The following is a 15,738-nucleotide window of genomic DNA, read 5'->3' on the forward strand; positions in this document are numbered from 1 at the left end:
ATGACGAAAAACAACAGAAAACTGTTAATGATGTTTTGTCGTGTTTTATGTTTCTCTTGAAGCAGGGTCAGATGTTATCAGGGGGTTGGGGGGCAAAATGCCAGCAGAATTAATATGCACCCAAAATTAAAGATGTGGTGGAAAAATGGCCCAAGTATGAGTTATTTTTATATTTATAACATATGATATTAAAAAATATTTCCAGAATATTGGCGCGATTGCAAATGTGATAATGTTTTTTGTACAACAGTTCAGTAAACAAAGAGTGAATATTGTGTATATATGACATTTTAGACATAATATCTCTGTTTTTGCTCTATTTCTCCAATGACAATAGTTCCAAACAAGCCACAGAAAAAGAGTTATGTGAATCTGATAAAATCCGGGGGTTTTGTGATTCAGTGACCTAGTGGCTTAGTTCCAGAATGAATGTGCAGTTTTGTACAATCAGTTGAATGAATGCTTCTACGACTCGTACATTAAGACGGTGATTTGGCGCCACTTATTGGCGGTTTTAATTTCATAATTAAAAATATATAATTTATTATTTTTTAGCATCTCATTTTTTTTTTACCAATTCATCTAACCAAATATTGGCTCTTAATGGGAAGTTAATGTCTGCCGGTGATCTTCCATAGAAAAATAAGCAAAGTTAAACATATGACATTTAGGCCTACTATAAAACCAACATAATTAATGCATCACACTTTTGAATTTACCTTCAAATGTTTTCTCTTCAACATTTTTCGTATTGTTATTATAATAATTCCAAATTTTTATAATCATAAATACATGCTATAATAAATTATATGAATATTATTAATATTACGATATAAATGTATAAGAAAGGTAATCATTTCTGAGGGGAAAATAAATAAGGTTGAGGCCAATATAAACTCTTACTTTTACTTTCTGTTTGGTATTGTAACTTGGCTTGGACTTGCTAAGACTTGTGACTTGAACATGTGTGACTTACTCCCACCTCTGGTACTAACATGGTGAACATGTGCGTTAGATCAACTACCATGAATAATGATCATTATAAAGGTTTCTTAAATGACAAAACACATTCACTTACATGTATTTAAGAATAAAAAATATCAGCCAAGGACATGTCACGCAACCAATCACAATTCGTTTTGTTCCTCGTCATGTTTAGTGTGAAAATGTAAAGTCGATGTTCCTACAATAACAGACCGGCGTCGTACATCTAATAAATTAATCATTCAAGAACGCGGTGCAAGTTTACTGCAACAATAGAGCCGCGAACCTCACATACATACTTTTGAGAATCCAGCGTTTAGTTGATCCTGATGATTATAGTCACTGTTGTAAATGACGGCGTTCTTCTTCACGAGGGGTTTCGCGTCACGGCTTTTTAAGGTGATAAAATAACTTTATTTAAGATGAAAATAGCGCTCATCTTGTGCAGGACATGCGATAAGTCAGGAGAGCTGTCGTATTCTGCCAGAGAAGATTTTGTCAAAATTACATCGTCAGGTGTCACAAATGATCATATTTCTGCAAAAGAATTGGTGAAATTTAACGCTGGTTTGTAGCACACCAAGGAAGAATACAGACTAGGCTGCTGTTATATTAGCCTACTGGTAGTGTTATTTAGTGTACAATTATTGTAGGCTAGCTGGGTTAGGTGGCTTAGGTTTTATTGTGCATTTGTTGTGTTTTGTGTTTAGGCTATTTTATTCATATTTAAGTATACTTTAAAATTGTAATATTGTTCAATTTTAACCATTTAATTATTATTTCTTTTAATAAAAAAAAAGTTCTTTAATGTTATTCACCATCGTTTATTTTGAGGCACCAGTACCGTTTTAAAAGTATAGATTTGGCACCGATATCAAAAAACCCAAACAATACCCAACCCTACTCAAAGCGCGTTCCCTCTCTAGTGTTCCTGAAATTACCGTAATCATCGTAATAGGTGCACACGCATTGTATTTTATTTTTGGCGGCTTGCTTGACCGCAGTGTTGTACGTGGTCTGACCAGAGATAGTGTAATTCTGCAGAAACTGTATTGTAGTTAGTTCGGATAGACGTACGTGATTTCTCTCTTCAGTGGGGCTGAAAAACATCTGGCACGTTCCTGCAGATTTAGTTTGTAGCGTAAGGAGGACATTAAACTTCAGACGAGCCTTAATAACAGCCCTGCTGTGCTACTGGGAGCAGCTTTTGCTCCAGATTTAACCAGCAACGAACGGATTTCATGTGAAAAGGTAAGAGATTGTGTCTGATATTAGATTTAGGGGAGAGCCGTTACACTTTTCAGATAAACGTCGTTTTCTAAGCTAAGGTTATATATATATATATATTGTGATCAACAACTCATGTGTTCTCTCATGTGTTATTCGGTAGAAATATAGAATGATTTAAGTCAAAATTGACTTTGAACGGTAGTTGTGTGCTTTGTTTCATAGGGGTGGGTGGGACGGATGAAACATAACAGTTTAAACGTATATATTTTATTATATGTTTATTATGTGAGATAATGTGCGATCAGCAAAAAAATAAACCCTGGTGGATGCGAGTTCAAGTTCAGTGGTCTGGAACGGAATGTGGGACTAATAATGGTTCTGGTCACTGGATCTCAAACTTCTACAAGGAGTCTATGGTTGCAGCAACTCGGATAAATAGATGGGGGCTAGATCACGTAAAGATTTATAAACAAATAAAAGCATTTTAAAAATCAATTCTGAATTTAATAGACAGCAAATGAAGGGTCCTTTGCAGCAATATAATACAGTACAGTAATATTAATACTGTTCTCTGATATGTTTTTTCAGTGCAATCAGAATCACATATTATAAAGCTATGTAATAAACGTAATTTAGTTAATTATTGTGCTTAAAGGTTATTATTCCCTTGTTAATAATCGACTTAATTTATATTTTAATCAGTCAAATGTTCCCTTGCATGAAATACTAAATCTATTTTGCATATTATAAATAAATATTTATTTCTTGATTACAAATAAAACTGGATTAGTCAAGCAAATTGCTTGATGTTTATAAATGATGAAATCATATCAGTGGAACCAGGGCATACAAAGGCCACTTTTACTTTCGGCACACGGACCTCAATCAAGTTTCCTTCCTTGTAAAAAAAAAAGAAAAAAATTGAGCACCTCTGATCTAAAGAAACTGTTCACAGAACTTTTTATGCAACAGAAAGATTCCATAAACAAGCTTTATTTTAAAGAGTGTGTGTTTGACTGTTTCTTATAAGGTTAATTGGATCGTTCATTAAAAAATATATATTGTCATCATCTACCCAATCTGATGTAACTGAACTAGGGCTGGTTAAAAAAAATTGATTTCTCAATTTTAATCGATTCTCATTTTAAAGAACCAATCGATTCTTGAATATCAAGAATCGATGTTTTTAGTGTGTTTTCAGTTGATGAATGGACAACTTTGTAGCGCACCACCCATCCATTCAATCTCAATAAGCTTCTCGATTAGTTACTTCTGACTAATTTCAGCTTTCGAATTCTGTCCATTTAATTTCGAAATGCGCGTGAACCGATCGTCCTCTTTACTACTAGTCACAGCGCCAAATAAACAGGAATGAATAGTATCTCAAGGAATTTTGAAAGATACAGTACAACTTACTGTAACCAATCATGTCTCATGTAATCACTCAATCTGTGTTTCAGCCGTGGAAAGACGTCAATAAAACAGCTTAAGTGTAAACTTAAAGGGACAGTTCACCCAAAAATGAAAACTCTGTCACTGTCGTCACTCGGACTATTTTAACGATGTCTTTAATAACTTTTCTGGGCCGGCAAGTTTCAATCCCTTAGAAGCCTATGGAGGAGTGATCCAGCTCTCAGATTTAATCACAAATATCTTAATTTGTGTTCCGAAGATGAACGAAAGTCTTACGGGGTTGGAACAACATGAGGGAGAGCAATTACTGACAGAATTGTCATTTTTGGGTGAACTATCCCTTTAAGTGTCAGTTTACAGCATTCGTTGAGAGATTTTGTCATATGGACTACATTCATGGTGCTTTTTCTCATTGGTTTCGAATCCGTTTCCCACAGGTTGAAGATGTCTAACTGCACCCTGAACATCACCAACACAGTTCTGCACCTGCAGACGGCCACTTCGATTCCCACCTTCATCCTCGGGGTCCTGGGAAACATATACATCCTAGTGATGTTCTGCCGGCGTCCCAGAGCGGACTGGACCTACATGAACATCTACATCACCAACATGGCCATCGCCGACTGCATTCTGCTGGTGTTCCTTCCCGTCAAGATTCACTACTACGACAGGCCATTGGAAGATGAGCTAATAGGACTGTGTAATTGTGTTTTGTCGGTTTATTACGTCAACATGTACGTGAGCATCTTCAACCTCACCGCGATAAGTGTGGTGCGATACGTGGCCATCAAGTATCCAATGAAGTCCAGGGCTATTTTATCCTGTAGGAACGCTCTGGTGGTTTGCGCGCTCATTTGGTTCGCCATTTGCTCCATCAGCCCGGTTTACTTTGTGACGGACTCTGGTAATGATAAAAAAATGTGCTTTCAGAGGGTCAAGTCAGGCTTGTCGTTGCATTTCGTCTTGCTGTTGATCATCGTTGGGTTCCTCTTGCCGTTCCTGATCATACTGTACTGCTCCGTTAGGATCATTCACACATTGAGGAAACAGCTGGACATCGGAACCCGTTCGGAAAAAATCCAATGCATGTTTATCATCGCGGCCAATTTCATGGTGTTTGTCATATGCTTCCTCCCCGTTCACTTGGGGTACTTCGTTAAATACGTCGTGCAAACCGAGGAGAACTACAGCTGCTCCGATAAGCAGATCGCGCACAACTTCTTGCACTGCGCTCTTTCCATTTCCAGTATGAACTGCGGATTGGACTGCTTTAGCTATTTTTTTGCCACTAAAACCTCATGGAATATATGCAGCACAAACCGAAGTGAAGAAAAACGTCAATCAATTTATAACACAGTTGCAGATCAAGATAGCACGCCTTGTACTTAACTCTTTTCCCGCCATTTTCGGGCTTTTTGTGTTTTCAGTGTTATACGGTAGGGCGGCGCTAGCACTGAATCTCCTGATAAAAACACAGGAGAAGAAGAAACAGAAACAGGCGATAGAAGCACTGCTGACGCACATGTAATCTAACACTATCATCCATATTTAACAGCATATCAAAACTGCTTAATGTTACTGAATGAAATGGACGAGCTACAGGACTGTGATGGACTCTATCTCTATCTGTGCTTTGATCGTCGTTCTCAATCTGGATCTGATCCTGATGAAGTCGTTGACAAAAACACGATTTTCCTTTTTTTCCTTTTTCAAGTGTTGATAATAAAAGAATGCGTGAAGCTTTTATAAAAGCAGAGGATCTGTTCCTTCTTTTGATATATCGCATGTTCAGATATTCATACAACAAAATATTCTGGGGGCCGTGAAACTTTTGTGAGAGTTCATTGTTCTGGCTGGATTTTATTTCATTATAAAGTCCTTTTGTGAAAGTTATGTAATGGATTGCAATATTAAACCTGGCTTTTACATTAATAAAACATATATATATTAATGCTAGACTGGCTAGTTCATTCTGAGTGGTTTAAGCTGTACAATGAGTCTTAAGTGTTTATCTTTCCACTCTGAACTGTTAAACTGTCTTGTTGTGTTTTTCTTGTAGGATTTATTTATGGAGCATATGGTCATAGATATCCATAATAAAGGCTAGATGTGTTACGGCGGAGTCTCTATCGTCATCACCGGCGGCCATCTTGTCACAGGCAATCTTTCTGGCGGGCTCTGTGGTGCCTGATGTAAGATGAGGGATCAGCACGAACACAAATACTCTTATCTCGTTGATATCTTGACGGATTTACAAACGGTTTGGTTTCTTACAAACGTTATTAACATGGCTATAATTCTGGATGATTATTTATTAATACACTTATTATTCATAAGTATGCAGTGTCATAACTACATCTCTGACGTTTATAACAAACCAAACCGCTTGAAAATCGGTAGAAAATTGAGCAAGTTATGGTTATTTAAAAAGAACATGCACCATTAAAACACAATGTAGAGTGAGCGAGCTGCCTGTGACAAGATGGCCGCCAGGTGCGGACGTCGACCTCCATTGGCCAGCAGCGCGGACGAGACATCTAGCCTTTATTATGGATATCTATGCATATGGTGTCTTATCAAACAGCTAATGCTACCATTTTCCACAGGTACCAGCTAAAGCTGTATTAACCTTAATACAAGTAAACTTAATTTAACTGACCATCACTGAAACACATGTATCTTCTCAATAGGCTACTACAAAAAACAAATTCATGTACTCATAAACTCAAACTCTTAGCGGTAAGAGCAGTATTTAACGAACCCATTTGTTTATTGGAAACTTTGTGGAACGTTTTAAGTCAAGGTTCAAATAAAATGATTCGTTTAAACGAACAGATGATGATCATGTGTGGTGAGAAATCGAGTCCCCCCAAGGGGGTAATCCATCGACCGGAAGTTGAAGCCGGCCGGGTGCCGCCATGTTGTAGCAGAACTTTACTTGCGTTAGCATTTCCATTGACTCCCATTCATTTTGGCGTCACTTTGACAGCGAATAACTTTACATCTGAGGCGTTTAAAGACTCCATTTGTCCATTATTTATTTCTAAAGAAACACGACAATGTATAAAGGGCTCCATTACCTTCTATGTTACATTATGGCCCCATAGAAACAGTTTTAGTAAAAATAGGCTAACGATTGCGTCATAACCACTCGACTCTCTGTCGCGCTGTACAGAAATTACCGTACAGACAGGAGGAGAAGCTCGCAGGCAATCGGGGGGACGTCCCGTCAAGAGAGAAGCCCATAGATAATGAGTCCATAAGCAACGGAATACTTACTCCTCCTTACTCACGCCAAAGAACTCTTTGCTCAAGTTCCCCGTCTCTGCAAGATTAACGTTGGCAATTTTCACGCACAGCTACTAGAAGATTAACGTCTGTCAGAAAGGTTGCTCACGTCATCAAGCTTAGTTTGAGTCGGTTTGAGTCTGCGCGTCAGGAACGGAAGTGCTCAAAAATCGCTAAAAATGGGCTTCAACTGTCTCAACTGAGTTCCAATGAGATGGCTCTGTCCACTTCTTATACTGTCTATGAGTCCCCCCAGGATACGGGTCTCCTTTAGGACCCCGAGTGAACGGACTTTTAATGGGTAGTATTATTAGCGCCTGATTACAATTCCTGCAAAATCACGTTTTGATTTATATTGTTTAAAGTGCGTTAATAATCATTCTTTTAAATTACGTGGTTCATTAGTATAACTGATGCTATAGGTTGTGAAATCAAGCATTTCTCGTTACTGTTTTATATATAGCTTACGTAGCATAGCATACATCTACCCGATTAGCCTGCCGTATATTAGGTATGTGGGTTTATTATAGTATGTAGGTAATGGGTATATTATATTAGGTTTGTAGGTAGGTTTTTTGTTTAATATATTTCCCAATTACATGTTTCAAATTAATGACTTAATTTATTTAAAAAATATTTTAGTATTATTATTATAGCCTATTAATATTGTGTAAAATTCATTTTAAATTACTTTTATAGAACATATTATGTTGCAACTATCCTGATCCATTGTTAGGCATGGTTGTTTTTCAAGTTTGTTTTATTATGCAATACATGGGTGTTCATTTTAAATGTAAAGCATGTTGTTTGTGCACTAAGGTTATAATTATAAATAGGTTACAATTATTCAAGACATCGTCATAACTTTTGATCAGGCATTACCGCCTGGGTCCTAAAGAAGACCCAATTCCGGGGGACTCGATTTCTCATGACACCTGCATTTCGAATCGGATATTATAATTTCGTCTGGCTCCGCAGTGCAAACGGACGAGGCATTTACACTTTTTTTTGGTTGTTTTTGGCATTTATACTTAACGCGCTCGCCGTTGTGCTGTTTTGAGATGATTGGGCTCCAGGGGCCACTCGGAGTAATTGTTCTCTAAACTAAAAGGAAGCAGCCGTGACAAAGTTTGTTTTTACACTTCCAGGAAACCTTGAGATAATTGCTTATCTCCAGGGCTCTCAAAAGTTATATCAAAAGTTTCCTCGGGCCCACCCAATTCTCCAAAAGGTTTTGCTAGCAGTCCAATATTACCTATTGTTCATAACTGACCAGTACAAATAGAAATTTATTATAACAATTGATAAAACTGATCAAAGATTGACAAATTCATCCAAATAAAATTCATTGTAAACGGTTAGTTCCAGTCCTTGATTCTGATTGGTCAATAGCTGTGTTTTATTAACGATAAAACACGGTATAACCACTTCACTAAACAGTTATATGTATCACTACACAACACCCCTAGCAACCACTCTTAGCAACGTAAACATATGTTTGTTCTCATTGATATTGTTCATTGAAGCTTATAGAGTATTGTGAGAGATCGAGTAAGCGAGTGTACCTGCATTTACAGTAGATATAGCATCTTCCCTCAGGTGAGGCCTATATTCATAATCCTAAATCCGTTTGAATGTCCACAGCGATATCTTGTCCTTTTAACTAGGGTTTCCGTGCCTGACACACTACCGGTGAAATGATCATTGGTTATTAAATTAGGGGCCACTAAGATGACACCGTTCTCTCTAAACAGACTTTAAACTGAACCTGTGATAAACGCTGATGTCGTTTACATGCACATTAAGAAATGATTCTATAGATATGTGCGTTTGAATATATGTGCGCAAGTTTGTAATTCCCTACAAACCATGCCTAAACAAACTAATTGTCTTTCCTATACATTTTGATACAAAATGTTATTTTATTTTATCACTTCTGGGTTGGTACGTGAACCCTAATTTCCACAACGCTTTATCTGTAGAGTGGGAAAGGGATCCTCCATAGGGAGAGGATAGTTGACACCTCAGCACTGCATTGTCATCGGGTCCAGGCGAAGCTCCTTCGTCAGATCTGGATACGGCCTGGATCCGGCAGGCTGCAGGAAAACCTCGGGATAAACAAAGACAATGGCGTAGATGCCATTCTTCTTATGATGTAACGAGTACATCAGGATTTAAGGGAAGTGTTCCCAGTTCCGGCTGACCTAATCTATGCAGCCTAACATTGAATTATAGAAGTCTATAATGTATTATGTGTATGCTAGGTCAAAGAGATGTGTTTTTAGTCTAGCTTTGAACTGACAGAGTGTGTCTGCTTCCCGGACAATGTTAAGAAGACTATTCCAAAGTTTTGGTGCTAAATAGGAAAAGGATCTCCCGCCAGCAGTCGATTTAGATATTCTAGGTATTATCAACTGGCCGGAAGTTTGAGATCGCAATAGACGTGAAGGACTATAATGAAGAGCTCGCTCAAGTACTGCGGAGCTAAACCATTTAGTGCTTTGTAAATAATCAGCAATATTTTGAAATGTATACGATGTTTAATAGAGAGCCAATGCAGTGTTGACAGAACCGGGCTAATATGGTCATATTTCCTGGTTCTGGTAAGAACTCGAGCTGCTGCGTTTTGAACTAGCTGGAGTTTGTTTATTAAGCGTGCAGGCCAACCACCCAGTAGAGCATTACAATAGTCTAGCCTTGAGGTCATGAACGCATGAACTAATTGTTCTGCATTTGTTAGTGAGAGCATATGGTGTAATTTAGATATATTTTTAAGATGGAAAAATGCGGTTTTACAGATACTTGACACGTGACTTTCAAATGAAAGATTGGTATCAAAGAGCACACCCAGGTTCCTAACCGACGACGAAGACCAACAGAGCAGCCATCAAGTGTTATGGTGCGTTCACACCGGACGCGAATAGCGTGTCAGGCGTGAGTAATTTCAATGTTAAGTCAATGCAAAGACGCGTTACACGCGTAAAAAATTCCTGCGGCGCGAATGAGGCGTAGAGCACGGCGCGGTAGACGTGAATACGCCTCATTCGCGCGTCAAGTTCGCACGAACTGAGGGTCTGGCGCGTTACGCGCAAATTATTTTATTAAGTGCTTTTTGTGCATTCACGTGTTTGACGCGAATTCGCATCTGCTGCCCGAGTTGAAAAATCTGAACTTTGTCGTCAATTCGGCCGCGTTAACCAATCAGGAGCCTAGCTGCTTGCTGCTGTCACGTGGTGAAGTATCCGGATGCTTCAATAAATTATTTTGTAATATGACTAAATGCCTGTGTGGTTCTAATGCACAACAAAGCAAATATTTTATCACATAAAACTTGATTTCAATATATGAGACATTCATTTTGTATTGAATGCTATTTATTCCATATCTAGATTATATGAAATATTATTATAATGTAAAGACAACCAACATACTTTAGTGCATAAGTTCGTGTCTGGACAGTGATGTGTGTGAGAGAGAGAAAATCACAGGACAGCTTGATCACTTTTGGAGGCTGGCTCCATTTATCATCAACACAAAAATAAATGACATATTAGGTGGGTGAGGGCGAGGGTGATCCTCGCTCCGATGCGGGACAACAGGTCATCAAACTGGGCGCGGGACAGGCGGAAGTAGCGCAGAAAGCGGCCGTCATCCAGGTGCAGCTCCTGGAGCGAGCAAATGGTGAAACTCGCCAAACTGGGATCGCCTCCGAAGGGTCTGGTGGACACAAATACGGCGACGATGATCCCTACGCCGCTGTTCTGCTCTCCAGAGCAAATACAGAGCGGTGACTCTCCCGATGAATGCTCGATCAAAATAAAAAATATGGCCGCCAACGGGTTTCGAATCCGATGCCCGTGACGCGCGTAAATTTCGCTTCAAACTTGTTTTTACGCGCGTCAGTTTCAACGCGTGTGACGCACGAATTAACACAAAGTGGTCAAGCGTCAAACTAGATGCGAATTGGACGCGCTATTCGCGTCCGGTGTGAACGCACAGTTAGATAGTATTCTAGGTTATTACGTGTGGAAGTTTTTTGTCCAATAATTAGAATCTCTGTTTTTTCAGAATTTAGTAGTAGGAAATTACTAGTCATCCAATTTTTTATATCAGCTGTGCATTCCGTTAATTTTGTGAATTGGTAAGTTTCGTTAGGTTTTGAATAAATATACAGCTGAGTATCATCGGCATAACAGTGAAAGCTAATTCCATGTTCCTAATGATATCTCCTAATGGTAGCATGTACAGAGTGAACAGCAGCGGTCCTAGTACTGAGCCTTGTGGTACACAACTTGTGATCGATAAGACATCTCTTCATTTACTGCTACAAACTGATAATGGTTAGATAAGTATGATTTAAACCATGCTAGTGCAATTCCACTAATGCCAACATAGTTTTCTAGTCTATTTAAAAGAATGTTGTGGTCAATGGTATCAAATGCAGCACTAAGATCAAGTAACACTAAATAGCGAGATACAACCACGATTTTATTTGGCTTTAATATTTGTATTAGCATATGTGTTAACCAGTTTATTAAAGCAATAAGGTACGAGAGGCTAGTGCTGTATCGTGAATAAGTCACGGCTGACTAACAATGCCCTTCAGCCATGACTTATTCACGATACAGGACAGCCTATTAAAGATTAGAGCTATTAGACCCATCTCTTTAACCTAGCATACACATAACATGCTGTCACATTTCTATTCAAATCCATTAAAGGATTGTTAGGCTGCATAAATTAGGTCAACCAGACCCAGAAACACTTCCCATAACACAGAATGTGTTGCACCGTGAGAGGAATGGCAACTAGGCATATAAGAACTGTCCCGTTCTTATCCCGAGGTTACTGTAGTCAGCTGGATCTGGTCCATGTCCAGATCAGATGGAGGGCCTGAACCCTTAGATGGCCACAGTGTAGCCCTGAATGTCAGCAGACAGTGACAACTAGACGATCCCTAGAGACTCAGCAAAGACCAGAACCAGTCAAGATCTCTATGAATCTATGACCAGTTTCATCTCCTCGCTCCATATGCCGGCATGATACAGCGGTCAGCGGGGCACAACCTAACGAGGGGCTAGCTGTAACACGCATGGTTTAAGAGTATTTACTAGGCTAGTTGCCATATCAACACCACTATATAGAGGAAAAATTACGTCAAAATCCCAAAATCTTCCAGTGGCTTTGGGTATTCTTCAGGCTTTTCTAAAGCCTCTGGATTAAATCCAATATTAATAAATGCGAATTGCTACCAATTAAAAATTGCTCTCTTACTTTAATTGAGGATATTGCCGCTAAAAATAGGGTAACATATCTTGGTATACAAATATGATATAATGCAAGATGAATATAGGTTTTTAGCAAACTTTAAATCTATTATTACCAAAACACACACAAAAAAATGCAATTGCTAGTTACAAGGGGGTCTGTCCTAAAAAGCCAGAGGAATTCTCACGAAGGCTGAAGTTTGGCAGCTCTGTCTCTTTCCGTGATAAAAATAAGTCTCATTAGTCATTACATGAGAAAATGATAAGTTCACTTCAGAATTTATATTTCCTGATAATTTACTCACCCCTATGTCATCCAAGATATTAATGTCTGTCTTTCTTCAGGCGAAAAGAGATTTTTTAATGAGGAAAACATTCCAGGATTCCCGTTCTCCGTGTTCATTAGTTTACGATCTGTCTAACACGTTAATTAGATAGAACTGTTATACAAAGAAAGACAGCATATAAAAAGTTTAGCATATGCCGTGTGGTTGATGTCGTGTTTCTGAGCAGAAATACATAATCATGTTTCTCTTGGTCCCCTCAAAGTTGCGTTGGATTCATCAAGCCCCTCTCCAGTGGACAGCAAGCCAAATAAGTTTAACCTAATATCTTAAAGATTTGATGGGCAAACAAACTAGTTAACTGCAATCCATCGACTGGCCACTAGTAGAGACAGGCTCCAAAAGAGAGTCAATCCCATAGACCACCATGTTAATATGCCCATATTTATATTTACAGCCTGGTGCAAAAAGTGGTTTTGGTCTATATAGCTAATTTTTCCCTTCTTGATGACTGTGAGGGGAGTGATTGTTTTTATAATTCATCCGTTTAAATTATATTAAGCCTTAAAGTTGTGCATAATTAAGGGCGTGGCCACTTGAGTGACAGGTGGATTGCCGCTGATGTCACTACTAACCGCTTGTCTGCTGTATGTTAGCCACACGTCTCCTCAGCTAATCCGTCTCGCTGCACATTTTCGTTTATCTGAGAGTGACGCGCTGCCAAGATGGAGACCCAAGATTTGAAGCCCCACTTTGGGCTTCAAAAATGCTCTTCAAAAACACTACGGGTGACGTCACGGACACTATGTCCATATTTCTTTTACAGTCTAGGTAAATGTCTCTTTCAAGACTTCTCATCTCTTACCTCGCACTCGAGCGAAACTAAAATGCGCACATCCGCACGCAAATTAATAATGGTGCGTCTATGAACCCATGGTAGGAATTGATTGAAAACGCTCCGCACCATTATGAATCCCCGTGCGGAAATTAACACTTTAAAAGCTCCCGTTGTTGATACCGGTATTACTGGTGTTGTCACACTTTGATTAACCGGTTGGGAAATATCCTTACGGCCATATCCCTACCAACCTTCCGAACGTATGACTTACAGAAGGTATACTTAACTAAGAACGTTTCGGGAAACCCAGATTAACGATAAGGTTCCGCTTAAGGTATAACTTAAGAACAACGTAGCGTTAAGAAGGTTTCGGGAAATCCAGCCCTTATCATTGACATGTTTCCTGAAACGTTCTTCGTCTTGCGCTTTTATTGAGCAGGTCACCCAATAACAGAAATGAGTTATTTACACCAATAATGTGATGTGGCTGCTGGGCAATCTGCTGAGTTTTGGAGGTGGAGCATTGAAGAGATACAATGAAGAGCATTGGCAGATAACACAACTGGTCGGAGACGGCGGAGGGCAGTCTGGCAGGTGTGCCCTTGCTGCCACTTGATCATCAAAAATCAAACCTTAACTACTATAAGTTAAAAAGCGTTGAACATTAGCCTGGTTAAAACCAGACCATTCTCAGTTGTAACTGAGTTATGGTCTGGCAAAGCGTCATAGACAAATCATTTCCAGAGGGGCGTCACCAACGGACGTCGCGGATAGACCTAAACCCAATCAGAGCGATGAAGGAGATGACGTATGCAGAGCGGCGGAGAAACATCTCCGAGTGTTGTTCTTTGCTCGGTTTTTAACAAAAAGGAAACGTTCAAATCGCTTAAAACAGACGCGATAGCTGATTCGAACGAGTGATGTTCGACGGCGGCATCCATCTTTGTAATGTAGGCTACAAAATCTGCTTCAAAATCCCAGCGCTGTCGTCATCGTGTAAAGCCCGCCCCAACGCTTCTGATTGGTGCCGCGATTTCGGCGGATTGGAAATGGGCTTGAATGAGCTCTTTGCCAGACTAACTTTCAGAACAAATCTAAATTTGCCTGAAGTTGTCTGGGTTTTCCCAGGCTAGTTGAACATCACAATGGCTATATAGGTATGTTAAAGTTTCAGTTACGATGCGGCCATGTCCCGATATATCAGGGCCGTCCATGTGGAGTAAGAGACTGATCAAATCAACGTCATATCTAAGACGGATTATATATATATATTTTTTATAATAATATACTTGTACATGAAGGAATAAATAACCATAACCAGCATATAAAACGACAAGGAAAGAATGTCAAACATGCCAGAGTGGATATCCTGTTGACTCAGTTATTACTCTCAGGAGATGTACATCTAAATCCCGGGCCGATGATATCCGGTCTGAATGTCCGGTGACGCTTGCTGCGAATTGTACACCTCAACAACCGAAGGACGAGTTCCTCGCTAGTGTGTTACAGAGCATTTTGTACATCATATAGTTAAGTCTTTTAATATGATTACAGGGTTAGTGACCATAATTTAACCCTTATAGTGAGAAAATTGACAAAAAAGAGGTTTAGTTATCAGGTTTTAAATAGAAAAATTTAATTTGGTAATTTTAGAATAGCAAAAAGTGAATTTAATAATCTTACAAAAGGCATTAAGACATAAATTAGGAAGCTAATTGTCTACCGTGAATAAGTGCAACTGTGTTCTACAAGTTTGTGTCTGTCATTGTATTTTTGAGAATGACATTTTACACATTTGTGACTACTTGTCTGTAGCTTCAGATTCAGAATACAGGTTTGTGACTAGGCCTATTGTCTGCGAGTGCAAATCTCAACATTCAACTTCAGATTTTTTTATTTTCTTTTACAGATTTTCAACAGTTTTCAATTTTTTTACAGTCTATGGTTTTCACATTGGAGCTGAGAATGTAAGTTTTAGCATATGAGTATTTATTGTACAAGTTCTCTGTTCACATCGACATGCTCTCGAGTTTTGCTACTCTTCTACCTTCGTGCTTATTCCAGAGTTTAGGAGTAAAATGCAAGAAATCTCCTTTAGTGGACTTTGATATATAAATGACTTGATTGCTCATGACGTCATATAAAGTGAAGCCCCAGTGCCGCCATATTGGTATTTCCTCACATTCTATTGAATTAATAGGAAATCATCTGATTTTAATGAGAAATCATGACCTAACGAGTCAGCGTTTTTTATATTTGAACACTATACATTCTTACAATGCAAACATCCTAAACATTTCTGATTATTATCAATGTTGAAAACAGTGGTGCTGATTAATATTTTTATGTAAACCATTGTAACAGTTTAAACCATTTTCTTTCTTTTTTTCTCTACAGTATTCATTGTTAAATAGACCTCAAACATATTTTGCAC

At 38.8% G+C, this 15,738-nt stretch overlaps 1 protein-coding gene across 1 annotated transcript; it reads left to right on the forward strand.

The window, feature by feature from the left end:
* The first annotated feature begins 2,176 nt into the window (after positions 1 to 2,176).
* gpr35.1 (G protein-coupled receptor 35, tandem duplicate 1) lies at positions 2,177 to 5,016 on the forward strand. The gene is made up of 2 exons (XM_056239030.1): positions 2,177 to 2,235; positions 4,065 to 5,016. The coding sequence occupies exon 2, from the start codon at positions 4,072 to 4,074 to the stop codon at positions 5,014 to 5,016; it is 945 nt and encodes a 314-aa protein (XP_056095005.1). The 5' UTR covers positions 2,177 to 2,235; positions 4,065 to 4,071.
* Positions 5,017 to 15,738: the final 10,722 nt, after the last annotated feature.

The sequence above is a fragment of the Rhinichthys klamathensis genome, unplaced genomic scaffold, assembly GCF_029890125.1.
Source record: "Rhinichthys klamathensis goyatoka isolate OS25496 unplaced genomic scaffold, OSU_Roscu_1.1 h1tg000552l_1, whole genome shotgun sequence".
NCBI lineage: Eukaryota > Metazoa > Chordata > Actinopteri > Cypriniformes > Leuciscidae > Rhinichthys > Rhinichthys klamathensis.